This window comes from Ascaphus truei, chromosome 17, assembly GCF_040206685.1.
Source record: "Ascaphus truei isolate aAscTru1 chromosome 17, aAscTru1.hap1, whole genome shotgun sequence".
NCBI lineage: Eukaryota > Metazoa > Chordata > Amphibia > Anura > Ascaphidae > Ascaphus > Ascaphus truei.
This window is the reverse complement of record NC_134499.1, coordinates 31,238,090-31,265,324: the sequence shown is the minus strand read 5'-3', so window position 1 is coordinate 31,265,324 and position 27,235 is coordinate 31,238,090. Positions and strand designations below refer to the sequence as shown.

General features: G+C 47.1%; 3 protein-coding genes across 6 annotated transcripts in view; 1 reads left to right on the top strand and 2 right to left on the bottom strand.

The window, feature by feature from the left end:
- LOC142468256 (netrin-4-like) overlaps window positions 1-2,792 on the bottom strand; it is a 41,456-nt gene extending 38,664 nt beyond the window's left edge. Inside the window, exon 1 of the mRNA XM_075574607.1 lies at window positions 2,675-2,792. The gene's annotated coding sequence lies outside the window, so the exon portion shown is untranslated. The remainder of the gene's footprint in view (window positions 1-2,674) is intronic.
- The window catches only part of TMEM43 (transmembrane protein 43), a 268,845-nt gene that overhangs the window by 84,734 nt on the left and 156,876 nt on the right, over window positions 1-27,235 (bottom strand). The window lies entirely within an intron of this gene.
- Window positions 1,530-25,699, top strand: UROC1 (urocanate hydratase 1). Of its 4 annotated transcripts, none has more exons than XM_075574603.1 (21): window positions 1,557-1,688; window positions 2,345-2,451; window positions 5,078-5,208; window positions 5,663-5,756; window positions 6,380-6,439; window positions 9,571-9,699; window positions 9,864-9,925; window positions 10,378-10,444; window positions 11,206-11,349; window positions 12,027-12,115; window positions 12,910-12,972; window positions 13,714-13,893; window positions 14,345-14,442; window positions 15,157-15,232; window positions 15,759-15,880; window positions 16,540-16,610; window positions 17,471-17,569; window positions 18,211-18,310; window positions 19,416-19,497; window positions 23,609-23,708; window positions 24,799-25,699. In XM_075574603.1, the coding sequence occupies exons 3-21, from the start codon at window positions 5,177-5,179 to the stop codon at window positions 24,940-24,942; spliced, it is 1,812 nt and encodes a 603-aa protein (XP_075430718.1). In that variant the 5' UTR covers window positions 1,557-1,688; window positions 2,345-2,451; window positions 5,078-5,176; the 3' UTR covers window positions 24,943-25,699. The 4 variants fall into 4 exon arrangements, with proteins under 4 accessions (XP_075430716.1, XP_075430718.1, XP_075430717.1 ...); XM_075574602.1 differs by having other exon boundaries at window positions 2,345-2,457; XM_075574601.1 differs by lacking the exon at window positions 2,345-2,451 and having other exon boundaries at window positions 1,530-1,688.

The window sequence follows — 27,235 nt, the reverse complement described above, 5'->3', positions numbered from 1 at the left end:
GGAAAAGTGTGAGGTGGGGGCGAGGGGGAGGGGAAAAGTGTGAGGTGGGGGCGAGGGAGGAGGGGAAAAGTGTGAGGTGGGGGCGAGGGGGGAGGGGAAAAGTGTGAGGTGGGGGCGAGGGGGGAGGGGAAAAGTGTGAGGTGGGGGCGAGGGGGAGGGGAAAAGTGTGAGGTGGGGGCGAGGGGGAGGGGAAAAGTGTGAGGTGGGGGCGAGGGGGGAGGGGAAAAGTGTGAGGTGGGGGTGAGGGGGGAGGGGAAAAGTGTGAGGTGGGGGTGAGGGGGGAGGGGAAAAGTGTGAGGTGGGGGCGAGGGGGGAGGAGAAAAGTGTGAGGTGGGGGTGAGGGGGAGGGGAAAAGTGTGAGGTGGGGGTGAGGGGGAGGGGAAAGTGTGAGGTGGGGGGGAAGGGGAAAGTGTGAGGTGGGGGAAGGGGAAAGTGTGAGGTGGGAGGGGAAAGTGTGAGGCGGGAGGTGGGAGGGGAAAGTGTGAGGGGGAGGCGGGAGGGGAAAGTGTGAGGGGGAGGCGGGAGGGGAATGTGTGAGGTGAGGCGGGAGGGGTGTGAGGTGAGGTGGGGGGGGAGTGGGGGGGAGGTGGGGGGGAGTGGGGGGGAGGCGGGGGGGGAGTGGGGGGGAGGCGGGGGGGGAGGTGGAGTGGGGGGGAGGTGGAGTGGGGGGGAGGCGGGGGGGGAGGTGGAGTGGGGGGGAGGTGGAGTGGGGGGGAGGCGGGAGGGGTGGGAGGTGGAGTTGGGGGGGAGGCGGGAGGGGTGGGAGGTGGGGTGGAGGTCGGAGGGGAATGTGTGGGGGGAGGGGAAAGTGGGGGGAGGGGGAGGGGAAAGTGGGGGGAGGGGGAGGGGAAAGTGGGGGGAGGGGAAAGTGGGGGGAGGGGAAGGGGAAAGTGGGGGGAGGGGAAAGGGAATGTGTGAGGTGGGGGGAGGGGAATGTGTGAGGTGGGGTGAGGGTAAAGTGGGGTGAGGGTAAAGTGGGGTGAGGGGGAGGGGAAAGTGTGAGGTGTGGGGGGAAGGGAAAGTGTGAGGTGAGGGGAGGTGGATGCAGGTGCAAAACAACAACGTGTTGAAGCTGGTTCTGATAATCTGGATTCATCAGCTCAATTCCTCCAATTTTTGTTTTCAGGATCCCCGAATCCCTCAGACATGCCTGGGATTCATTCTGACCTAACTCTGCTATTCAAGACTGAACTGTTTTTGGCAAATGATAAGCTCATTTTAATTGACATTTGGACCTCAGTTAAAAAATCAAGTAAATTCTGATAAATGAACTTTAGCTTCAAACACAGAAAGCACCAATAATCTCCAGTCATTTAACTCCTTTGCAGCTAGAGATACTTGCAATGCACTGCAGTGCAATGGTTAAATACCTGTAGCCATATTAACTGTGTGAACAGCATATCTCCCCTCTCTAATGTATAGGCCAGGTAACATATTAATTTGGGGAATGTCACTGACCAATGAGGATGCAGGTTACCTGTGGGTGGGAGTTACACCTGCTCTTCTCCCTGTGTATATCACATGTGTGAGCTGCGCTTGGCTGCCTCTTTGCAGACGTTATGATGATCAGCTTGCAGGAGCTGTGTGCTGGGCTTCCCCTCGACCCCCTGCCGCAGAACAAGGGGAGGGATAGCGAGTTGCCCCATGCACCTGTCCGGACTCCACAGCTGTCTCCCACCGAGGAGAAGGTAACTGCCCCAGGGTGTTTGCTCAGCGCAAGCCACAATACATTCTAATCTCCGGGAAGCAATGGGGGATTCAAAGGGGAAATGTAATATGTTTTTATTTTATCTGCATGTTAAGGTACTTTTGGTCATCTTTATTCTTATTTGTATCATAGTGCCGACTACAAATATCAAAATCAATTTCTTTATATGAACCCTTATTTTTTTGCCATATGGGGTGTACAATGTTGGCAGAGAAGGGGTTAATGTGAACATTTTGATTGGGAGACCATTAAAGACCCTGGCACTATCCTTCCAGTGAGGGAGTAACCTGGCGAGTACCTTTTATACAGCACAAGGCACACGTATACTCCTGAGAGGGTGTCATGCAGGCCCAACACTGAGGGAGAGGGTTAAATGTGTCCGGTTGTGTGCAGGTGCAATGGGTTGTGTGCAACCAGTAAAATGTGTTTTTTAAATGGACAAGTGCCTCAAACATGAGCAGTACTGGTTCAATCCCCTGGAAAAGCTTCTAGAACAAAAAAATATGGTGGCAAACAAGTAGTGGTTGCTATATAATTGCTGAAGTTTACTTGATAGTAAAGGTAGGAAAGTGGTAACGTTTTGGGGACACCGCCCCTTCAGACACCTTGTTTTTTTGTCTTTTTCGTACTGTGTAGGCAGGAGTGTCGCCTCTGGATACTGTATCTTTTATATTCCTGAAAAAGCTGGTCTGAACCATTCGGAGACTAATATTTTGCTCTGCCATTCATTGCTGCTCTGCGAGGTTACGGTGTGACTTTATTTATGTTATGTGTATAAGAAATTCATTTTTCAAACAAATATTCTAAATACTTGCTGTCATACTAGTAAATGAGTCCATTCCAGTGTGTGTGTGTGTGTGTGTGTATTCTTAACTCCTAATTTACCACTTGTCCCATATTTCCATATATCTTGTGAATATATAATGTTGTATAAACATTTTGGTATTTTAATGTAGTTTTACTGACCTGTAGCGTTTGTAAAAGTCTAGCCGCAGAATGTCTGAGATCCCTTATTGTGCTCTGTGGCAGGGAAGAGGGGTCATAATGTTTAGCAAAGCCCTGGAAATGCCACAAGGTTATCCTCCGTCATTGGGTTAATCATTCCTATTGGATTGTGCAAGTAACTGCTGTTGTGCAGATTATGGCAGGTAGATAATGACCTCCACCCCCTACATCAGGGGTGGGCAACTCCAGTCCTCAAGGGCCATCAACAGGTCAGGTTTTCAGGATATCCCAGCTTTAGCACAGGTAGCTCAATCAGTCCCTGCGTCAGCACAGGTGACTGAGGCTCTGTCTTTAGACTGAGCCTCTAAAGGAACCACCTGTGCTGAAGCAGGGATATCCTGAAAACCTGACCTGTTGGTGGCCCTTGAGGACTGGCGTTGCCCACCCCTGCCTTACAGGCTCACATTGACTGATCTCCAGTTTCTTTTCTTTTGGCATCCTTTTTGTGTTCCCGCTTACATCATTGGAGCATGTTAGTTACTTTCTTATTGAGAAATTCTGATGTAAATAAATGATTACCTTTTTTGGGGGGAGGGGGGGGGGTTAGGAGCACCACCTGTGGCCGGAGCCACAAGCTTTACTGTTCAAGACCAACCTCCATTGAGTTCATGTCTGTTTTGGGGAATAAATTCCCCTCCAAGATAACAGAAAAAGTGAATCGGGGCTCTACGGATTTGTTTTAAACGAATTTATTGTGCCGAAAAATGACGTTTCAACCGATGGAACGGCCTTTATCAATTGTCGGTGGCACAAAAAATTAGTTCAAAACAAATCCGCAGAGCCCCGATTCACTTCTTCCTGCAGAGTTTGGATCACGAACAGGTTTTCCCTGGATTAGGTGCACCAGTAATTGTATCCCCTATTATTACTTCTAATTTTAGTGTGCAGCATGTAACTCCCTCACGAGAACACCATTTAATTCTGACTGATTTTTGACGATCGTCAAAGCCCAGCCGCATGTTGTGAGGATATTTGGGATCCTCCGCATTGATGTGGAATAGTCATTTTTCTTAATCTAGATTCGTCTGGGATCAGTTTATGTGATGTTTGCCTTTAAGGATACTTCTACCCGAAGGTCACCTTGTGTCTCATTCAGACTTTTGTTGCTGGGTCCATAGCTACTTATAGAAGCCTTGAAAATGTGTATTCTTCATAAAAAGCTGTATGAAGGGGTTGGCTCTAAAAAAATCATTGTAAGACCTCTTGAGTGTAAGCTCTCAGTCTCAGGTGCAGGGCCCTCATTGCCTTCTGTATCCGTTTATCTGTCCTAGGGTCATTCAGTTTATATAATTGATGGCACTCGGTTCCGCACTGCAGAACCTAATGTGGGGGATAAGAGGGACACTGGGATACAAATAAGAGACACAAAAAAAGCCATGGTTATATCTGCATATCTTAGAATGGACCCCAAAACCTGTTTCATCTGCACCAGATGTGTAACAGGTGCTATGGCCGCACCCTCTAAAACAAAGTAGTGATGATTGACTATAAATTGTGCTTTGTTTATCAGGAGTTGTGTACCAACGATATAGGAGCTTGTAGAGATTTTTCTTTTATGATGGTGTTACTCGAAACCAAGGTTGTGGACTCCCAAATATCGGCCGAAGTCTGGAGGTCAAGAGTCTTTCCTAAATCTGATTCCCATTGTCTTATATGGGGTGAATATGTATCTTGGCTCAACGGAGTGAGATCTTGGTATGGGATCGAAATTAAGCTTTTCCCTTGAGGGCAAGTTCTACAAACAACTCAGTGTATGTGTCGGTACGTGAGACGTTTGACTTTTTATTTTTATTTTTTAAATGGCGACGTGTCTAAGTTTGTAGATGGTGATTAAAATTGTGTATGTATATACAGCTCAACCCCGTTATAACGCGATCCATTACAACGCGAATCCACTTATAACGCGATGTAAGCATGGCTCCCAATTTTCATATTTATGAATACTTTACAACACAATTATTGGTATCTTAAATACTTAATGTACAATTGTATGCATTGTACAATAATTTCGTGTGTCCGTGTCCTATTGGATTCTGGAGTGGTTACAGGCGGCGTTTTTAAGAAATGTTTCTGAACGGTGTAGCTTTTTCTTTCATGATTCTTCTTTTTTGTTTCTTGTTTTTTTTTTAATCTTGTACAAACCATGGATGGGTCGATATATGAAGCTGTGCGCTCCCCTCGCAAACTCTCTGATGTATGATTTAAAAAATGGGGGGGGGGGGTGAATGGGACTCGTTAACCTCTTCTGTGCCAGATCGGTTTGGATCTCTGACACGGTGTTTAGACCCGATGATTTTTAACCTGCCCTTGTGGCGTTTCCCGGAGCGGAAGGTGCGATTTTGTTCCTCTGTTCTCTCCTCGCAGCTCGCTCTGGCAAATTCCTTGCGCTACTTCCCGTCTGCGCAGCACGAGACGCTGGCCCCCGAATTTGCAGTGGAGCTGAGAGACTACGGTCATATCTACATGTACAGGTTCTGCCCCCACATTCAGATGAGGTGAGACCTGTTTGTAAATGAACAGCCTGTTTATTTGGATTTATAGAGGCAGTCCGTGGCAGTTTAAATAAATTATATGTACTCTATACTTCTCTTTACTTTTTCTTGTGTGGCGGAGCATACAGCACATACAATTTTTCAGATGCAATGAGTCCCTGTCCCATAGAGCTTACAATCTTATTTTGGGGCACAAGAAGGATTTGAACCGGGCTCCTCTGCTTTAACAGTAGTGTCATTGATTTCGGAGCCAGCGCCTCTACCCGCTGAGCTGCTATTCCTTTCTTCAATACGTATACCCCGATACACGGACAGTTTTGCCCCCTGGGGCCTCGCTGACCACTGAGCAGTGTTATGAGACATGTTTTGTTGTCAGGTGGCCTAGTACATTTTATTTTTGGGGGAGATCTGTGTCTCATGGGATATTGGGCTCATTATAATAGAATGTCTCTTCCAGGGCATACCCCATCACCGACTACCCCTGCAGGACCAAGCAGGCTGCTGCTGTGATGCACATGGTCATGAATAATCTGAACCCAGCCGTAGCTCAGGTAAGGTCACTGATGGCACTCCATATGTTTGCTGGATTCTCCTGTGAATAGGGCCTCTGCATGTTCTGTGAGGTGTGCAGGCGTCTGTGAGCTGTACTATTAAAGGCGCAATCCCATATGTAACCCCCCCCCCCCCCCTCAATGCAGTTACCAATGCATATTTAATAGCAGGATAGTGTATATTGGGCGTCACCTTTTTACCATCGTGGTGATGTCAGAAGGGATATAGAAGATGGGGGAGGGGGAAGGGTCTTGACATCTGGTTCCTGCTGGACAAGAGTAGAGGAGCTTCGGGGAGAGGAGATGGGGATGTCCATAAAGTAATGGCGCAGACCAGGCCCCCCCTACTATACTATATTGTAGATGGGGACAGGGCCTCTCCAAGTTAGGATCTCTCCCCCCCAAAAAAAAAAAAACATATCCCACTGACTGTCATTTTGTGTCATCCTTGTGCCCCACTGCTTAGGATTTATCCGAACTCAGTGGGAAGTGCAGACATCTCTGAGCTTTTGCAGCCCCGTGCTAAGTGTAGTAGGTCCTTCCAGCAACTGGGGGGTTAAATGAAAGCGGTAGTTGAACAGCTTCCACATATTTTAGATACAATATTGTATTCTCTGTTTCAGTTTCCCCAGGAGCTGGTAACATACGGAGGGAATGGGCAGGTGTTCAATAACTGGGCACAGGTCAGTACTCTGTGTGCACTTGGGTTTCCTGCCCTGAAGAGCTTACACTCTATTTCCTAATGTCTACTTTATGTATGAAGCACTTATTCCTATGTTTATATTAGGTTGTGTGTTAGTGCTGTAAAGCCCTATGTACATGGATGGTGTTATATTAATAGACACACACACAATCTCCACACCTCGTCCCCCCATCAGATACTTTTTTTTGTGACGTGTTTTCTTTTTTTTTACGTTGGAGAAATATTGAGAACATTTTACGGGAGCTTTAAAAATGGCTGCCAGCATTTCTCTCCACAGAAATGCGGTGTGCTGATCGCTGCAATATTCTTCCCTTGTTACAATGCATAATGTGTTACAGAAGCTCCGCTTCTTACGTTTAGAAAAAGCTACTAGCCCAGTTTCCAATGATTAATAAAGTGGTGATTAATGGCGGTGAAGATGTTACACTGTGGCCTCTCCCAGTATATGCAGATCCGTGGGTCGGTGCTGGTAACGTTAAACCTTCACATCCCTGCGAGACCCCAGTGTGACGGACAATGCGCTGTTGTTTTAATAAGTGCTTGGCACTCCTTGCACAATGGAATTATTCCTGCACCGTTAGTCTCAGCCTGGTCCCATAACCACAGCATCTTGGAAACACATTTTTAGGATGTCTGGTGATCCATGAATTCCTGCCCAAAGATGCATCCCACCTGCAGACTCCCCCCTGGCCTCTCTATCCCCGGATTACTGACTCACTCTGGCCTCTCTCTATCCCCCGGTTACTGACTCCCTCTGGCCTCTCTCCATCCCCCAGTTACTGACTCTCTCTGGCCTCTCTCCATCCCCCGTATACTGACTCCCTCTGGCCTCTCTCTATCCCCCGGATTACTGACTCCCTCTGGCCTCTCTCCATCCCCCAGTTACTGACTCCCTCTGGCCTCTCTCCATCCCCCCGGTTACTGATTCCCTCTGGCCTCTCTCTATCCCCGGATTACTGACTCCCTCTGGCCTCTCTCCATCCCCCAGTTACTGACTCCCTCTGGCCTCTCTCCATCCCCCAGTTACTGACTCCCTCTGGCCTCTCTCCATCCCCCAGTTACTGACTCCCTCTGGCCTCTCTCCATCCCCCAGTTACTGACTCCCTCTGGCCTCTCTCTATCCCCGGATTACTGACTCCCTCTGGCCTCTCTCTATCCCCGGATTACTGACTCCCTCTGGCCTCTCTCCATCCCCCGGTTACTGACTCCCTCTGGCCTCTCTCCATCCCCCGGATTACTGACTCCCTCTGGCCTCTCTCTATCCCCGGATTACTGACTCCCTCTGGCCTCTCTCCATCCCCCGGTTACTGACTCCCTCTGGCCTCTCGCTATCTGGCCACTCGCTATCCCCCGGTTACTGACTCCCTCTGGCCTCTCGCTATCTGGCCTCTCGCTATCCCCCGGTTACTGACTCCCTCTGGCCTCTCGCTATCCCCCGGTTACTGACTCCCTCTGGCCTCTCGCTATCCCCCGGTTACTGACTCCCTCTGGCCTCTCGCTATCCCCCGGTTACTGACTCCCTCTGGCCTCTCGCTATCCCCCGGTTACTGACTCCCTCATCTGGCCTCTCGCTATCCCCCGGTTACTGACTCACTCATCTGGCCTCTCGCTATCCCCCGGTTACTGACTCACTCATCTGGCCTCTCGCTATCCCCCGGTTACTGACTCCCTCATCTGGCCTCTCGCTATCCCCCGGTTACAGGGGCAGGTAGAGAAGAATAGGTCCATCTGCACTTAACCTTCATTACCAGAGGGCTGCCCAAGTCCCGCCTGATGGAAGCCTGCAGTAGGATTAAAACATTCATGCACTTGGTAGTAAAGTAACCTTTTATGGTGGGACGCGGTCACTATATTTTTCAAGGGTATAAAGAACTGACCTTGGTATTTTAACCCTTGTAACCACTTTAAAGTAAGTGTGTGTGTGTGTGTGTGTGTGTGTGTGTGTGTGTGTGTGTGTACACACTGCCTCTTACTTTTTTAAGAGTGTAACCCCCTTGGAGCAAGGCCTGGTGTTAGGCCCAGCTGGCAGTAAAAGGGTTAATTCCAGAGTTGTGATCTTCACATCACATTATACTGCGCTGTGGAATATGTTGGCACAGAAGTAAATGTCCTGCGTGTTCTTTCTCTCGCTGACAGCTGCCTCTCTGGTATTAAAGGGTGTAGAACTAGACCGATACGTCAATGGCCGCCATGTTTTTATTGTTCTCGAACACGGGAATCTAGGTCATGAGTTACGCTGCCGCTCGTGGGACGGTCTCTCCTTTCAATGGTTTTGTTGGGTCTGGTCGGCTGTGCTGTAATTATGGGAAAAAATGTGCTCTGCTGACGCGCTGACATTCCTCGCATAACTCTGTGTTTTACCTGGCATGGGATGAGTGTTTGGGGCGAGACGCCCATGAAAGGGTCACGGGTGCGCAAGATTCTTGGATGAGGGGAAAAAAATATATACCAGCTTTTGTAGGGTCAGGAGCAGGAACACGGGATTTTAAGCCAAACCTTGATGTTCTGTATAGGAATCCCATGAACGTCCTATGGGGATAAATAATGTCTTGTTGCTGGAATTTATTTTCTCTGGCGGCGCCGCTGATCTTTGTAGGAACGAGGAATGCCTCAGTTTTGTCACCTACAGTACTCCCAGCCACAATATAAAGGTAGCTGCCCCTTATCCGATACAATGTCTTTACAAACCTAATTGTTTTGCAGCAGTTTATCCTCTGGCCTTTTCAACCATTACTTGGTAAGGGGTAACAAAGTAAATAGGGTGAATGATACCTTTTTTGTTTTATTTGACAATAGGCTGTCTCACTCATACAGAGGTATCACAGAGCTTCTTATTATAAATCAGGATCCCATTCTCGGACATGGAAAAGCAGATGTGAGTGTTTGGCTTTGCGCTCCGGCCTCCCCTATAAGAATCTTGCGTTCATCCACATTTTAAAGTTGGATGGATCAGTGACCAGTCTGGGCCAGTGCTCGGTGTGTAAGCCTCTGTCTCTGAGCCTGGAGGAAGAATCCTGGAGTCTGTGAGCGTTTCTGAATAGTGTTTTGATTGGCTGGTGTCACGACCCTGGTGGATAAAAGTGTAACATGCCTTGCTCTCTGTGCCCACAGTTCTGGCTGGTGATGCATTACCTGTCTGAGATGACGGATGAGCAGACCCTGGTGATGTACAGCGGGCATCCTCTAGGCCTCTTCCCCAGTCATTCCGGTGCCCCCCGGGTTGTGATCACCAATGGAATGGTGGGTGTATTGGTTCATACTGGCCCTCTTGGCTCCTCTCAGACCCTCTAAAAGTCCCTTTGTGTCTGTCCATCTGTGGATCCACAGCTGTTGTTTATAAATCTATATCATGCAATAATGTTACAAAGTGAATGTCCTACTTACTATTAAATCTTCATTTATAGGTTATTCCCAACTATTCTTCCAGGAAAGAATACGAGAAGTCGTTTGCTTTGGGTGTCACAATGTAAGCTCGTCCTTTATGTATATTCACAACTTTTTATTTATTTATTTTCCCCCTTCAACTTACAGCTGGTCCGTATTTGTCATGATCAGAGATATGGGTAGGGGTTCTCTTGTTGGTTAATTCCAGGGGTGGCTAACTCCAGTCCTGTAGGCCCACAAACAGGTCAGGTTTTGAGGATATCGTTGCTTCTGCACAGGTGGCTCGGTTATTGACTGAGCCACCTGTGCTGAAGCAGGGATATCCTTTAAAACCTGACCTGTTGGTGGGCCTAGAGGACTGGAGTTGGCTGCTCCTGGTTCATTCTTCAGTTGTTATTGGATACTTTTTATAATGAATCTCTCTATATGGGAAGCTGAAAAAAAAAAAACAATGCCGCCTCTGATCAGGAAGCGCAGCTGGTGAATGTTGCATGTGCTGCTATTAAGACCTGCTCCGCGTTCTGCTTTTTGCAGGTATGGGCAGATGACGGCAGGGAGCTTCTGTTACATTGGGCCGCAGGGTATAGTGCACGGCACAGTGGTAAGTCAAATCTCATGAAGTGGGTCGCCTGTTAGTTCAGGTGTTCTCAACTCCAGTGCTCAACCCCCCCTCCCCCTCCCCATCCCCCCCAAACGGGTTAGGTTTTCAGGATAGCCCTGCTTCAGCACAGGTGTCAGTCTTTGAGCTACTGATTGAGCCACCTGTGCTGAAGCAGGCTCTTTGACTGAGCCACATGAGTGGGGGGGAGGAGGCCCTCTTGAGGACTGAAGTTGAGAGCCACGTGTGTTTAAGAGTGAAGAGAAATTGATTGAAAAACACAGAAGCTTCTGACTGCCCCCCAGAGATACATTTATTTCCACACCTGCAGTTATCATGTGAGCGATGACGCGAAACTAGCGCTGCAGTGATTACTACATTCCAGCTCTCATGGTTGAGTTATAGAGCAGCTCTTATAAAAACGTATACCCTGGTGGCCATATTTGAAGCCCTGAAACAAACATTTAACACTGTATATGTATAACAGAATCTTTGAAGAGAGGATGTAACTTCAGGGGTGCTCAAATCCAGTCTTCAAGTCCCCCCCCCCACCCCCCCCAACAGGTCAGGATATCCCAGCTTCAGCACAGGTGGGCCAGTCTTCGACTGAGCCTCTGATTGAGCCACCTGTACTGACGCAGGGATATCCCGAAAACCTGACCTGTTGGATGGTTTGAGGACTGCAGTTGAGCTCCCCTGTGTTGCATGAATGTATTGAGCAATAATCCCTGATGACCCTACGCTCATTTTTGTGTGTCCTCTAGCTGACCTTGTTGAACGCTGGACGTCGATACCTGGGGTTAGATGACCTCGCTGGAAAAGTGTTTGTGACGTCTGGTCTCGGGGGCATGAGTGGAGCCCAGGCGAAGGCAGCAGCGATCGTGGGGTGCGTGGGGGTCATTGCAGAGGTGAGAACCTTCTATTCCTATTTTCATAATTGCCCCCAGATATCCTTTCCCAAGGTCCTAGAGTTCTGCGTGTTCTAGAGTTCTGCGTGTTCTAGGATCTGCGCATCAACTAGAGTCTAGAATCATATTGAGAGGGCTATTGAGCCAGTGTATTTAAGGTATTTCCTATTGGTTTTGCTGTATTTGCGTCTGTAAGTGTTTAATTTGGAAGTGGTTATAGTTATTTATATACTGTATGTCCTAATGATGTGTATCAATGTAATCGTGTAATTCCAGCATTTCTCCTACTTGCTTAATTTGAATAAGAATCGTTGGGTTCATATTGTTCCCACCCTAACAATTCTGGGATGTGGGATTCTGTCCTTGGTGTTTTTTTTTTTTAAAAAGAGGGGGGCAAAAATAAAGATGACAAATCCCAGAAAGATTTTTGGGTAGGAGTTAAAAACCAAATCGGCTCTATTCCAAGGCAAAGGTGGTGCAATTCTGGGGCAAAGTAATCGGCACCACAATATATCAAAGAAATAAATCCTACTGATATATATATATTTATTTATTTCTGCAATGCATAGGGTGCAGATAGTTGCACCACGCTTGCCCTGGGACATAGGCTGGCAGGACAGAGCTAATTGCCCTCTTTGCATGTATGAGTAAAACGGAGAACCCCTCTGTGCTGTTAGGTGGATGAAACAGCGCTGTTGAAGAGACACAGGCAGGGCTGGCTGATGGAAGTTACAAGCAGTCTGGATCACTGCATTCTGCGAATCAGGTGTGGCTGAAGGCAGAGGGTTTGTGGAACACTGTTACCATGTTGCTATATTACAATGCAGGATTTCCACCCAGCATGTGGCACTATAGACCTTTTAATTCTTTCTTCTATTCAAGTTGACTCCTTTTCACTATCTGGGGAGCCTGCATTAGGGTTAAACCCATTGACCAGGGTAAAAAAAAACAACCTGTATGACCTATATGGGATTCTTAGGTCAAGGCCATAGTGCAGGTGCGCTTGGCACCGCGCACACCTGCTGCAGATGCGATCCGTGGGATGGAGGCGTGGCCGTGACATTGCGCGAGCGGTACACCCTCATTGGCTGAACCACTCACATGACCCGGCTGTCGTGCAACAAAATCAAATAGTTTTGTCTGCCCGGGAATACGCGGTGGCGCGCTCTCTGTCCTTCCTCCTTGAAGTGCGGCCTTTTGTTCGCTCCGCACATGACGCCTGTCGACTTGTGCGGACTATGGACGTGGCCTTATAGTCTGTCTGCAGTTTCAACACTAATGCGATCCGCCCATTATTGTATCCACTCAACGTGTCTTCAATAAAGTGGTGTTTAGGTTCTTGACTTGTTCAGGGATCTCTCGCATTGCAAAGGCACACTCCTTATACCCCGTAACTTTCAAAGGCTCCATTGCATGAGATCTGAGGGGCCCTGGGTGAAACATCTGTTGTATATGCAAATTGTTTTGCGAGATACTCCCCGTTACATTGCTCACGATGGTTTGTATTTGAGATTTCCTCAGTTACCAGGTGATATGGTTGTTTATCTTTTGTTTTTGCAGAGAGGCTAAGAAAGATAAAGCCACACTCAGTCTGGGTTACCACGGAAATATCGTTGACCTCTGGTAAGTTCTTATTTCTCAAGCTTCAGATAGGGGGCAGTTTAGTAAAGATCAGGGATCATTCACCATATATCTCGAATTAAAAACATATATTTAACCTTTCATAGGTAGTAATGAGCGGTCACTTAGACTTAGGGGTGATGTGGAATTGGGCTCACACTTTACAGTTGCTTTATGAAGTTGGACAGGTCCACAGTGCATACGTTCTCCAGTCGTCGCTGGCTCTTCCAGCCGCAAATGGTTAAAGTCCTGTGGACAGATATTTAGGGAATTTATACATTTTTATATATCTCTTTTTATATGCCCCATTACCTCTCCTGGGCTGGTATCATATGGTAGATGGGACATTAATAGTCAATGATTTTTTTTGTTTAAAACAACTGTACCTACTCGGCCAATAACCAGAACAATACAATGATGCACATTATATATTAGCTCGTACTAATGTAAATTAGATCTATTCCACCACATGCTCTCATTTCTGGTACAATCGAATAGTAGAAGGTTCTATTAAACGGGCACTGGAGTGAATATACGACAACGTTTCCGTTCTATACATGGACCTTTCTCTTGAACATAGAGTGCCTGTTTAATAGACTAATAATATCTCATACTCACATGGGTAATACGGCCATTGCTAAATAAATGGCCCCATTCCTTAATCTCGTTTTAATCAACACTTACAAACCTACAGCGGCACAGTTCAGTATGGGTGGTGTACAGAGGTCTTCTTCTCTCGTACAGGGAGCGGCTGGCGCAGGAATACGAGAACACTGGGGACATGTTGGCAGACCTGGGATCAGACCAGACATCGTGCCACAACCCCTTTAGTGGGGGATATTACCCAGTGCAGCTCACTTTCCAGGAGGCAAACCAACTGCTGTCCACCGACCCTGAGACATTCCGGGAACTGGTGCATGAGAGGTGAGGGCAGCACCGAGTATTAATACTATCACCTATGTGTGCTTCTGGTCATCGCCATTCTCCAAGTCTTTTGCTTCTGCTGTCACATACAGGATTCTAAAAGCACTAGACATGCCTATGTATGCCATGCATTGTGCAGCTGTACATTAATAAACTCCTGCGTGGCCAATCTCCATTTAAACTATTTTAGGGATGAGGTTAACATTTGTAAAAAAAAAAAAAGATCTGCACTTTGTCTACCAGGTCAGTAGGCACTCAGGAGTTGGGTTATCATTAGGTAATGTCCCCCTGGAGTTGCCACATGTGCCTGGTAACAAAATATCATTATGCATGCATCCCCCAGTGTGACGTTTTTGACATTGTAACCTGGAGTTAAAACCCCAAACTGGTCCATAGTGTGTCCATATTGCAGTCTCTCTCCCTGATCGTCCTTCTGTTCTCTCCCCTGCAGTTTAAGGAGGCAGGTAGCTGCCATCAACAAACTGTCAGAGAAGGGCATGTTTTTCTGGGATTATGGGAACGCTTTCCTGCTGGAGGCCCAGAGAGCTGGTGAGTGCTTGGTGCTGATGAGGTATCCACTGGGGTCTGGCTCTCACACACATTGCAAGTTTTTTGTTTTTTGTTCCAAGTGTGAGATGCAGGAGGTTGTTGCATGAAGTGATCTCTCCATATAGCAGAGTACACGGGACTAAACAAGGACTTCCTATAAATTTATCCTAAGTGCTGCATTTTGCAATTAAACATGTCTGGAAATCTGGAGCCTGCTGCACAGACCTCTGTAAAAGACAGATGTTTTATTCCTAAGCATTTAGCTTCACTTAGCCACAGCTTCGTTGAAAAACCTATTCTGCAGGTGATGCCCTCTTCTGTAAAGAGTTGGGCACCGCAAAGACTCCCCATATAACTTTGCTGCCCGATTACTGTGTATACATACAATACACTGAAACACAAGTTCATGCTAGTACTGGAATATGAACACTGGTACGTACACACTGGCACATCGACACACATTGGCATCAGCACTCGCATTGGCACCGGCAGGACAGCTGGTAAGGGCGATTATACAAAGAAGGGGAGAATATGGAGGAATGCCACCAATCCACCCCTTCATTGCCAGAGCCCTGGGGAGGTCATTGTAAAGCCCAGTTGGCTACCCACTAAGCATTTCTCTACCACAGGTAAATGCCTACTCTGCCTGTGCTGTGGGCCATGTGTAGTGGCTGCATTGTGAGGTGATTCTAACCAACCTGTAATCCTGCCTAGGAGCTGACGTGGAAACCCGCGGAGGCAGTGGCGGCACAGAGTTCCGGTACCCTTCATACGTTCAGCATATTATGGGGTGAGACCAGAGAACCGTCTGTGGCTGGTGGGCCTTCCCTGCGGAGGCTTCCTCTTCCGTTCGGCACGGTTTTGGGTCAACCGCTTTAATATAGCTTGGGGGTCTCCAATTTTTGTTCCTAGCATCAGAAGAAACCCGGAACAATTTAGTCATACTCCGTAAGGACGTATAGTGCAGGGAGTTCATTTTCACACTCCATACAGGCTGCTGACTGTCATACTCTGTACTTGCTTATAATGCAGCATGTTCAGCTTCAGACTCCGTACAGACTTGTAGAGCTTCATGTTGCTATTCACCGTGAACATTTGTTGTATTAACCCTTTGCTGCCTGAGGTGTTGCTGGCACCTCTGGCCGCAAAGCGGTTAAGTCCAGCAGCAGGGCAGTCTGTTTACTTGACCATTAGATTAAAGTAGGGGTGTGACATGTTGAGCATACTTTTTTCTCTCCCTAATGAAAGGAAAGCTCTGCTCACTGCCGGGGCAAATAAATCCCAAACCTCCTCTAATTAAGTTGTCCTCTACCCAGGGACATTTTCTCGCTGGGTTTCGGACCTTTCCGATGGGTGTGCACCTCCGCTGACCCTGCGGACCTGGAGGTCACTGACCAGATCGCAACGTTGGCTCTCGAGGACACGATAAGACAGGGAGGTAAAAAGATTTCTGGATAAGAAAAACGAGTCTCGCTGTGTGTGTAAATGCAGCAGTAAATGTATGCCCTTAATCTGCACTATTTTTATTTTATTTTTTATTTTTTTTCTCCCTTTTTCTATCCTATTTATAATGGATTCTGTGAATATGGTCTGTGTGTTTCTGAAACCCTTTTCAATGTGTACATAACAGACTCCACTACAATCCTAATTAGTAAACCAGAAGATTTAATAGAAAAAAATATGATTTTACTATGTAAACACGTGTGTCACAGGGAAGATGTATGAAGTGTCACAAACAGGCGTTGGTGTAAATTGCATCATAGCTGTGAGTAACTGCATCAGTGTGCCCAGATTTGCCAAATTCCTCCACTTTCACCGTGGGTCATTTGAAGAGGAGTCTGCGCAATTTTATAAGATTTTATCATGCGTTGTATCGACAATTGGCGCTGTTTTTGTAGCATCTCTTTGCAGTTACCCCAATACAGAAGTTTATTAGTAATACATTGCTTTGAGCCACCTGTGCTGAAGCAGGGATATCCTTAAGACCTGACCTGTTGGTGGCCCTTGAGGACTGGGGTTGGCCGCCCTAACACTTCTCCCCCCATGTGCTGTGTCCGTCCGTCCCCCGTATGCTGACCTCTCCTGTGCTCTCTGCAGTCGGTGACGTGGTGAGGAAGCAGTACAATGATAACATCAGATGGATCCGTGAAGCCGGCAAACACACCCTGGTAAATGTCGCCGCGACACGTGATGCGCTGCCGTGTCCTCTCCGGCAATGTAACGCTTCAATAATGATTAGACCAGGGGTGCGCAAATTGGGGGGGGGGGGGGGAGGAGGGAAGGGGAGGAAGAGGGGGTGCAGCCGTTAGAGGCCCCGTGCTCTTCCTCAAAGCATTTAAATAAAATGCCGGGGAGCACGCGGGCTTCGGTAACTCCCTCTTACCTGCTGTCCGGTGGCTTCTGGCAACGGGTCGCCAAATTATGCCACGGTGTCAAATGGCAATGTTATGTCAAATGACACCAGAGTAACGGTAAGAGGGGGGGGGGGGAGAGTGAGCGGGCAGGGGGGCGCAAAAGAAAAGTTTGCGCTCCCCTGGATTAGACCAACCTGTCTCTCTGCTTTCTAGTGTCTGCAAGCTCCTTTTCTTTTGCAGACACTGCAGTGAATGGGTTAATGCGCAGCACACCAAATCAAATGTGTATATATGTACATAAAACTGGTAAATGTCAAGATGGCCTGTTGACAAGACACTAGCCTTTGAAGTGGTAGAACCCTGTGATTTTATAAACTCCCCCGCCCCCCTGTAACTTCAGTAAAATGAGTGCAAGCTGTTTGGAGCAGGACCTGCTCTGTATGCTTCATGTGCTGCGCTGCCTGTATGTACAACACAAAGTGTAGTAATTTCATACATTGTATAAGGGGAGAAGCATAGCGTGACTGTTACATACGTGTGTGCTGTGCCTCTGTGTTAGATTCAAAGGAACATGTAACGGCGATGTAGCCAGTCTGTGCTCCTATATACATCACCTGCTGTGTCACACAGAGCGGCAGTAACACCCCTCCTGGTTTTGGCTCTTTCTACACCAGGTTGTTGGTTCTCAGGCTAGAATTCTATATTCTGACCAGAAAGGGCGCGTGTCCATCGCCGTGGCCATTAACCAAGCGGTGGCTGAAGGCCTGATTAAGGTGAGATGTACAGAAACATGTTTGCTTTATTTCCGAAGCGATCACTGGGATCACGATGCATAGGGATTGTTGTATTATTACTTTGTATTCTCTCTCCCATTTCCTGCGCCACTGTGGGGATCCCATATGGTATTTTTGTTTCTGGAGGAGAGTGTTTTAAAATGACAGATTTGTCATACAAAAACGTGGCCCTGGATATTGTAACCCTTTAGCTGCCAGAGGACAAGCAAGGCGGTGCTCTGCACTTTGATTCCCTGCGACTGTCTTTGAGGCTTTTCTCTGTGTCCTCTCTGGCAGTGAAAGGGTTAACCCAATTTTAACTCCATGCCGTATAGGGGTGCCAGGTTGCTTCTCTAAAAATAAAATAAAATACCGGACACAATGGTGAAAGGTGTGATGCGCTACACACACACACACACGTTCCATGCTCTTTCCTCCTCTCCCAAGCTGTTCAGGTAACTATATGCCAGAGAGGTAATACCAGACATGAGTTCAGTATTACCTTTATTTATTTTTACTGGACAGTGTCCAAATACAGGACAGTCTGGTTCTATACTGGGCACCTGGCGACCCTAAATTGCAGGACCATCTGGGACGAAAGGGATTAATGCCATGTTTGTGATGTATTTTGTTGTCCATAGGCTCCGGTAGTGATTAGCCGGGATCACCATGATGTGAGTGGGACTGACAGCCCCTACAGAGAAACGTCCAATATCTACGATGGATCCGCCTTCTGTGCAGGTAAGCGCCGCCTCTGCCCCACATGTGCTGTCCAGCAAACCGTTCAAAGTGGGCTAGCTCTGGGAGATACACTTCCAGATAATCGCTTCTTTTTAATTAAACATTACTTGTCCTTTTTTTTTTTTTAAATAATACTTTGCTTTGGGTGGAGGGTACATACATCGTAGCAAAAGTTAAGGGGGAAAGCGGTTTGGAAGAAAAAAATAAGGTGGAGGGGAACCGTAACAATTGTTCAACAACACATTTTGTTTCTGCAGCTAGCGAAATGTAAGTGTGAGATTACCAAGTGAGTTCTCATTTTATGTCATCAACGTAACTATTTTTTTTTTTTTTTAAAGAAAATTAATTGTTTGAAGAAAGTTCTCCCAATTTCTGTGTTGACACAAAATTATTGTGTTAAATCTTTCTACAATGAGGCTACAATAGCTGTGTTTTTGTGCTTGACGAGTAATTAATCTTCTTGAAAAAACACACAGTATCACTTTAACAATTACCCAGAAGCACCCGAGGCAGGAGTTGCAGATAGTGGCCCCTGAGTCTCTCAAAGACTGGAGAAGTTGGTGACCGGTATAGACATCTGGTGGTTTGAGATCTAATGGGGGGGATGGGGGTCCACAATCAGTCACTGTTTTCCGCAAGAGGGACCATGGATATTGCAGGGAAGGGGTTAACTGAACATGGAGGGTCCCAAAGCAAATAGAGGTAATGTATGTTTTTTTTTTTTTTACAAAACAAAATCCTTTTACTGCAGGGGTTCTCAACTCCTGTCCTCAAGACCCCCCCCCCTATCCCTCCCCCCCGACTCCCAGCTGGTCAGGTATTGAGGATATCCCAGCTTAAGCACAGTTGCCATGATCAGTGACTCGGTCTTCAACTGATTGACCTACCTGTGCTGAAGCTGGGATAGCCTCAACTTGACCAGTTGGGGGGGAGGGGTTCGTCTTGGGAATCCGAGTTGAGAACCCCTGCTTTGCAACATGAAGGTGTTTACAGGGACTCGCATTCTATGTACAGTGCTGCGTACACAGTTAGAGCTGTATAAGTACAATATTATGATTGTATAAAGGGGTTCAAACTCCATCTTTCTCTCCTGTTCATTTTGCAGACATGGCGGTGCAGAACTTTGTGGGAGATTCCTTCCGAGGGGCCACATGGGTGGCTCTGCATAATGGGGGAGGCGTCGGATGGTGAGTGGACAATTGTATGAGTCGGTTCGGGTTCTCCACCCGCCCCCTAACTGGCTTATAACCCCCCCCCCCCGTAATGCAACCTTACACTTTCATTGTGAAAAAATGGATTGAAGATTGAGCCACCTATGCTGAAGCAGGGAAATCCTGAAAACATGACCTGTTGGTGGCCCTTGAGGACTGGAGTTGGCCACCCCTGATGTAAAACCTATATTTCGGAGCCTTATGGATGCCCTCATGGCATCTAAGGCCAGGGCCATGGTACAAAATACAGCGCTGAGCCATGCTGACGCTCCTGCTCTCTTGCTCAAGCAGGAGCTTTTTTGTGTCCTGTGATGAGCGCGCTTGTGAGGTTGGCGGGAGGCAGGGCTAGCGCATCACGGAGCCGACGTCACGGAGTGTCATTGGCTTTTGCCAATCACGTGACCGGCCCTCCGCTTCCCACAGCGCGAAAAATTAAATGAATCTGTCGGCTGCAATTCCGCACGCCTGCGGAAGCGTCTACTAAAGCCCCACACATGCCGGATGCAGGAGGTAAGTTTCCTGGCTCGGCGCTGTATTTTTTTACCATGGCCCCGGCCTAAGGGATACCCCAATACACAGCAGGCAGGGGGCCCTTGTGACGTGTTGGTAGCTTTTTGCTAATTTCTATGCTCTGTAGGGGCCGCTCTGAGGGCTGTGATCTAAATGGAAGAGGAGAGCTTTATAGAGGGGGGAGATGGGCCATGTGGTTGGTATAATGGCGATCACGTGGCCCTGTCACACTGTGACCACACACTTTTGGCACTGAAAGGGTTTACAGCCAGGGGAGTCGGACAAGGTAAATATTTTGTAAGCACAAATGTTGATGGTGCCGACTGCCAGTTACAGCTGCTGATCCTGGTACTGCACAATCTCACCATCACACACTAGTCACTAGTGCGCACGCACACACTGGTGTGCACCACTGCGCGCACTACCATTCAACACACAGCACTGGTGTTCATAAATTGTAAACCTGCGCTTTTTTTTTTTTTTTTTTAAATTGTATTTTATTTTTTAAATCTTTAATCTCCTCTATAATGCATTTAGAGCTAAACTGATATGATGCAACTTTATTCACCAAACAGATATATTACAAAAGATGCTGTTTTCCCCCCAATACTTGGTGGCTCTTTTAACCCGTCCCTTGAACCCGGGTTTTTTTTCTTTTCCTTAAGGCTTTTTGTATTTCGGAAGACAGTTGGCCCAAAGATAAAGAAACTGCTGAGCAGAAAATCGTTAACCGAAAGTTGCAAATGGCAGAGACCTTGTTACAGTTCTGAGATCAGTCACAGCTCCGCTATAATTAGCTGTGGTTTACTGACAACCCTTTTTAGTGTGATGTTTAAGGCTGCGCTTATAGTGCCGGCGACGTCAGGCTGCGCTTATAGTGCCGGTGACTACGTCAGGCTGCGCTTATAGTGCCGGTGACGTCAGGCTGCGCTTAGTGCTGGTGACGCGACGTCAGGCTGCGCTTATAGTGCCGGTGACGTCAGGCTGCGCTTATAGTGCCGGTGACGACGTCAGGCTGCGCTTATAGTGCCGGTGACGTCAGGCTGCGCTTATAGTGCCGGTGACGACGTCGGGCTGCGCTTATAGTGCCGGTGACGACGTCAGGCTGCGCTTATAGTGCCGGTGACGACGTCAGGCTGCGCTTATAGTGCCGGTGACGACGTCAGGCTGCGCTTATAGTGCCGGTGACGTCAGGCTGCGCTTATAGTGCCGGTGACGTCAGGCTGCGCTTATAGTGCCGGTGACGTCAGGCTGCGCTTATAGTGCCGGTGACGTCAGGCTGCGCTTATAGTGCCGGCGACGTCAGGCTGCGCTTATAGTGCTGGCGACGCGACGTCAGGCTGCGCTTATAGTGCCGGTGATGTCAGGCTGCGCTTATAGTGCCGGTGATGTCAGGCTGCGCTTATAGTGCCGGTGACGACGTCAGGCTGCGGTCGCTGGAAAAATCAAATTGAGATTACTTCCAGCTATCGCAACCAAGCCGTTGCATCGGGCTTACTATAACCGCACGCGAGGGCAGCAATGCATTTGTTTTGACGCGCCATCGCCGGCACTATAAGCGCAGCCTAAAGGAGCCGTTCCCCCATCACACACCGCTCTGGGGGACGTGGTTCCAAAAATAAATACCGGGAAAATAAGTGCATCATACAGCCCAATAGGAAGTCGCCACGTCATCTGTTGTGGCGTCCAAGTGACTCGTGATGTGGGGGATTTAAATAACCAGGAGGGACCCTCTGGGTAAAATAAGATGGGGGCATTTCACTTGGACTGCACCGTTGAGGTCCTCCTTAAAGCAGATTGGATGGGCAGGTGCAATATATTGAGCCTGCAGTCCTGGGTTAGAAGTGCAGCAAGGAGAGTGTGGGAGAGGGCTCCCTCTCTCTGGTGGGCTAAACAAAGACATCTGGAAGTTTTGGGACATGGATGAGGTTAAAGTGACACGTACTTTTATTACTTTAAAATGTGACCGAGTCAGAAAAGGGCGTCTGCTCCCCCTTAGACAACCGGTCTGTGGCAGGTAAACAATGGAACAAAAGCTGACTGTATTCTCTGCTTTCCCTGGAAGTCTTTTCTTTGCCTGCACAAGACACAATCTGACATTGCGGGAGTTAAAGTATTAAAATGTTGAAGTTATGACCCAAACTTCAATAGAATATGGATTGTGTTGAAGCTGTATTCTGTATGATAGCTGTTTCTCCCTGAACATTACAAGACAGCAATAACAGTCTAAGGCTGCGTCCATAGATGGACAAGCAGCGCTGAGGCGTGTGGACGCTCAGTGCTGAGCCCCTGCATCCTCAATGAGGATGCCTTGAGAGGGGGCTCACGCGAGCGTCCGCAGGCGTGCTCAGGCTTTGGAGTTTTCAGCCGAGCGCCAAGCTGTTTTTCAGCGCGCTGTTGGCTGAAAACATCCAATCAGCCTTCAGCAGCGTCAACGTCACAGCGCCGTGACGTCGGCGCCGTGACATTGACGTCAGTGCGTCGCGGGCGATTGGCCCAGCGACGTCACTGCCCCGCCTCTAACCACCTCCCCCCGGCTCCCTTCGCACACGCTGGCTCGCCTGCAAGTCTGTGCAATCGCGCTGACTGAAGCAGGCGAGCCTCAGCGTTAGCGCGCCTCCGCTCTCCCCACACCTCTATGGCCCGGGCCTAAGGAAATGTTTTTCAGCAGGGTTCCCTGCAATTTTCAGGTTGTTTCAAAATTGTACCAAATACAGAAGAGTTTACAATGTATCTGATCTCAGACGCGCTATTAGAGAGGGTTTGGGTTCCTTACAATGCATTTGATCTCAGACGTGCTATTAGAGAGGGTTGGGGTTCTGCAGAATTTCACAATAATTCTAGGGCTCCTTAACAAAAATTAAAAAAGAAAAACCTGGGCCGAGCACGCGCGTTCTAAGTGTAACTTTGTGTTTTGTCCCTGAAATTGTATTTTCATTTTGACGTTTTTGATTAAAAGACTTTTGAGAGTAATTAATTTTATTTATCTGCACAAATTTCCATAGTGTCAGTTTGGAATACATGATACAATTGACTTATGATAACTAAAGTGAGATACATATATTTTGGATTGTAAAGTATCTAAATGCTTGGATATAAAAGTACTGGTACTGTGGCAGGGTTGGATATATAAAAGTACTGGTACTGTGGCAGGGTTGGATATAAAAGTAGTGTTTGCTTGCCTGATCGCATTTTTGTCTCCATGAAGGAGTTTTAGTCCTATGAGAATTTAGGTAGGTGCCAGCAAAGAAGTTTCACTTCAAAAAGGTTGGAAACCCCAGCCGTAAGGGTATGTAGTGTGACGTCTTTACCATGACTGGTTCCTGTACCGCTCTGGGGCACTAGATGTACTGAAACTTCTGGCACCGCGATCTAAAAAGAACAGCTCTGGCTGCCGGCAGTGTCGGAACGGGCAAGAAAACGTAGAACTTTGGTTTGCAAAAATGACTGAAATGATTCTTGTGCAATGCCAAGTTATACACTGAGCTCATCCCAGATGCAACGCTTCAATTCCCCTGTATCGTCTTACTGTGCGCACGCCTTCTAAGGTCAAAACTGCCACTTCGGTCTTCTCTAGGGGTGAAGTCATAAATGGAGGTTTTGGGCTGGTGCTGGACGGATCGGAGGAGGCTGAAGGGAGAGCTGTAGCCATGCTGAGCTGGGATGTGTCCAATGGCGTAAGTGTAACCATGTGCTGTCAGTCTGTGTTCCGTGTGATACATAATCGCATGCGAGTATTAAATGTGAGCCGCGGGCCGCCTGCTGCAATAAACACGGCCGGTCCTAAACGTAAGCAATCAAATAATAAAGGCCCAATGCGGTTTTATTTTTTATTTTTTCTCTGAACTTTTTTTTTTTAAGCAGATTCATTACAAAATAATAATTTAACCCCTTCATAGCTATGCAGTGTTGAGGGATTGCTGAGTTTAATTATCATCCCAAAAAGTATTTCCCCTCTCTGGTCGAATTATTTTAAGTTATCACCATCCATCCATCCACCATCCATCCATCCACCATCCATCCATCCATCAACTTAAGGGGGCATCGCAACACTTCCCAGTCAGTTTGAGAACTACAATTAAATACAATTATTTTGTTACACAGGAGACAGACCGGAAAAGCCAGAGTTATAATAAAACATGGTTGTATTAAACGAACAAAGGTTATACGCCTTCAGTTAGCAGACATTGCATGGACCGTTAGAGATAATTATGGGCATAAGTAACATTTACAGACAGGATTAACAGTGTTAGGAGAGGTAGGATAGACCTGCAATGTATTAGCAGAGGCCCTGCCTCAAGGAGCTTACAATCTATAGGCGGGGTAGGTTGAAACATTGGGTAGAGGGATGAGTGGGCTATCGAGTTTCAGATTGCAATAGAACAGCTTTAACATTACCAAATATCAGCAAACGGTGACAGCCTTTGGCTGCCACCTTTTTGGGGCAACTCTGGTGTGTTCATGCTGTTAACCCAAACCACGCTGGCTTAGTGGATAGGGGAGGTGAAGGCATATTGGGGAGTCTCTTAGGGAGACTCCTTTGGGGCGACTCGTGTGTTTATATCCCAGAGATTCTTTGGTAGAATGAAACCGCAGCATAGCACAGAGGTTGAATAATTTGTGAATTTTGACAAATTCCAATAAAAGTAACTATTTTTTTTTCTTCCTTGCCTATAAATTGCTGAAAAAGTGACATAACCCTACGGTTGTTTCTAACCCTAATCTAACTGGAAAATAGGCATATAGAGCTGTGGTTTGTGTTCACAGGTGGCCAGGCGCTGCTGGTCGGGTAACAAAAACGCCTATGAAACGATACTCCAAGCAATGGAAGACAACCTTGATCTGAAAGTGACCCTCCCGCACAGCGTGCAGGATGAGAGCGTGCTGGAGAGAGCCCTGTGCCAAAAGTGACCTACACAGTGTGCAGGACGAGAGCCCTGTGCCAAGTGACCAGCCCGCACGGCATGCCGGAGAGAGCCGTGTGCCAAAAGTCACCGCTGCGCTCGCCTTTCTACCCCTGCACTGTGCTGCGTGTGTTCCAATATTTCCAGTGATTTTGGTTTAGATTGTTAAAATCAGTGAAGGGAGACACATCTGGGTGATTTCAGTGGATCTCGCTGATTTTGTAGTCCGTTCTTGTTGAAAAATGTCATCAGCGTCTAGGACTTTAATGTAGCCTCACTGATGAAACATCAACACTTTGGTAATGACCCTTACACTTCCAGAGGTGCCGGCAGCGCATTGGTAAATACCAGTTTTTGGGGGCGCTGAAGCTTCATATCGCGCTGATGTTGGTCTTTGGGGGTTGAATCTCTGAATTACTCACCTGGACATTGTATCCTGGGTTCACCCTCCAATGCATTGAATTGTCACCGTTTCTGTCATCCTGTGACATTGACTTCCACTGTGTACAGGCTGTTTTAACCCATTAGCGTTGCTGACCTCTCGAACTTGAAGGGGTTAAAACAAACACTTTGACTACATCGGTTTTTCTTAAAAAAAACAATATAATGCTGTCCGCAGGGATCTTTTACTGCTCTCGTTTGATACAGTATATCAGCACTAGGAAGATACTCTTTCCTCTTCTAAGGAATAACTGTTTTGCTACTTAATTGTTAACAAAAAGTGTGGTGTGAAATAAAGGGGGAAAAATAAAATATTTTGTGGATTTCTTTAGCTTTTCTGTGTTTATGGGGCGAGGTTACCCTCGCCGCTTTCTGGGGTCCCACGCGACACTTTTCTACATACTTTCCAATTAACTTGGCCAATTACAATTTAAATGAGCTCCACACTTCATAAAATTGAGATGTCCATAAATGAAATAATTGGTATTCAAAATGATTACAAAATAATGGTAAATATATATTTTAAATGAGGTAACGCAATATATTTCCTGGTAAAACATTTTATAAATATATACTGCAACTCTTGTGCGCATCATTACTTAACTTGTGTGGACTGTTGCATATCCCGAGAAATATTTTTACATGTGACTACATTTTGACACTTCTACCAAGTTTTCCTTATCCCCACTCTCTCCCCCTGCAGCTGGTATACAGAGCTCTAGCGCCACCAGCTGGCTGTTGTATAGAATGGCAGTTTCATTTTTTTATTTTTCATCAAATTGGAAACTTTTTTTTTTTTAAAGGAATCCTCTGAAATTCAGAGGAACCCCAACCCGCTCTAATAGTCTGGGATCAAACGTATTGTAAATTCTTCTGTATTTGGTACAATTTTAAAATGACTCTAAAAATTACAGGGAACCCTTTTAGGATGCCAGGGGAACCGAAGTTGAAAAACACTGTCTTTAAAAAAAAATAAAAAAGAGGGCATGACCCCCGAGAGCGGTATGATCTCAACATACCTGATAACACGCAACCCTGATAAGGAGGACCTGGTAATTAACATGAATAACTGGTTGAACATTGTGAGGCCACAGCCACAAGTGTCACTACAAAAGAAAATGTGTACAAAATACTACACAGATGGTATTTAATCCCGCTACGGTTACACAACATATACCCAGAGGTCCCACCAGCGTGCTTTAGAGCACATTGGGTGGGGTTGTCCCGGGGTAGCGAGGACGTGGTCTGGCATCTTTGAACTTATCTAGAGTATTAGGAATCACGGCATCCTGACCCTTGGGTAGCACTTAACAAACCGATCCATAATCTCCCCTACTGCACACGTAATCTAGTGAAACATCGTTACGACAGCTCGCTGCACACACTAAGCAATTTGGAACTCCACATATCGACTTAATCAAAAATTAAATATGGCACGTAATGACTGGAGAGGCTTATGGATTTTCTGACAGTTTGCCAGAACTTCTCAAGAACCCAGGATCTGGTTGTTTAATGGACCCCTCCCGCCCAATGGATAAGGATGTAACACTAGTTTAAGGGGGTTACACTAGAGGCATACAGACTGCCAGTCTAAGCTCGGCTAGCTCCACAAGGCAACATCGCCAGTCAACTGGTGGGCTGCATTTCCACCTCGAACTTTGTAGCCCATGACTAACATTACCTATAAGTGTAGGAACAAAGGGCTTGTTGTACAATATCTTATCAGAATCATGCCTACGAAATATTGCCCTGATCCAACGTTCAATGATTTGGACTGAGTTACAAGTAGGGTTGCCAAGTGGCCTCTCCAAAAATACTGGACACAATGGTGAAAGGTGCGACGTACTACACACACGCGC

Bases quoted from the DNA above. Each gene is read 5' to 3' on its own strand.
- UROC1 (XM_075574601.1), top strand. From the start codon at position 1,560: ATGATGATCAGCTTGCAGGAGCTGTGTGCTGGGCTTCCCCTCGACCCC. The intron at 1,689-5,077 runs GTAACTGCCCCA...CTCTCCTCGCAG, and splicing joins TGTCTCCCACCGAGGAGAAG to CTCGCTCTGGCAAATTCCTT. The intron at 5,209-5,662 runs GTGAGACCTGTT...TGTCTCTTCCAG, and splicing joins TGCCCCCACATTCAGATGAG to GGCATACCCCATCACCGACT.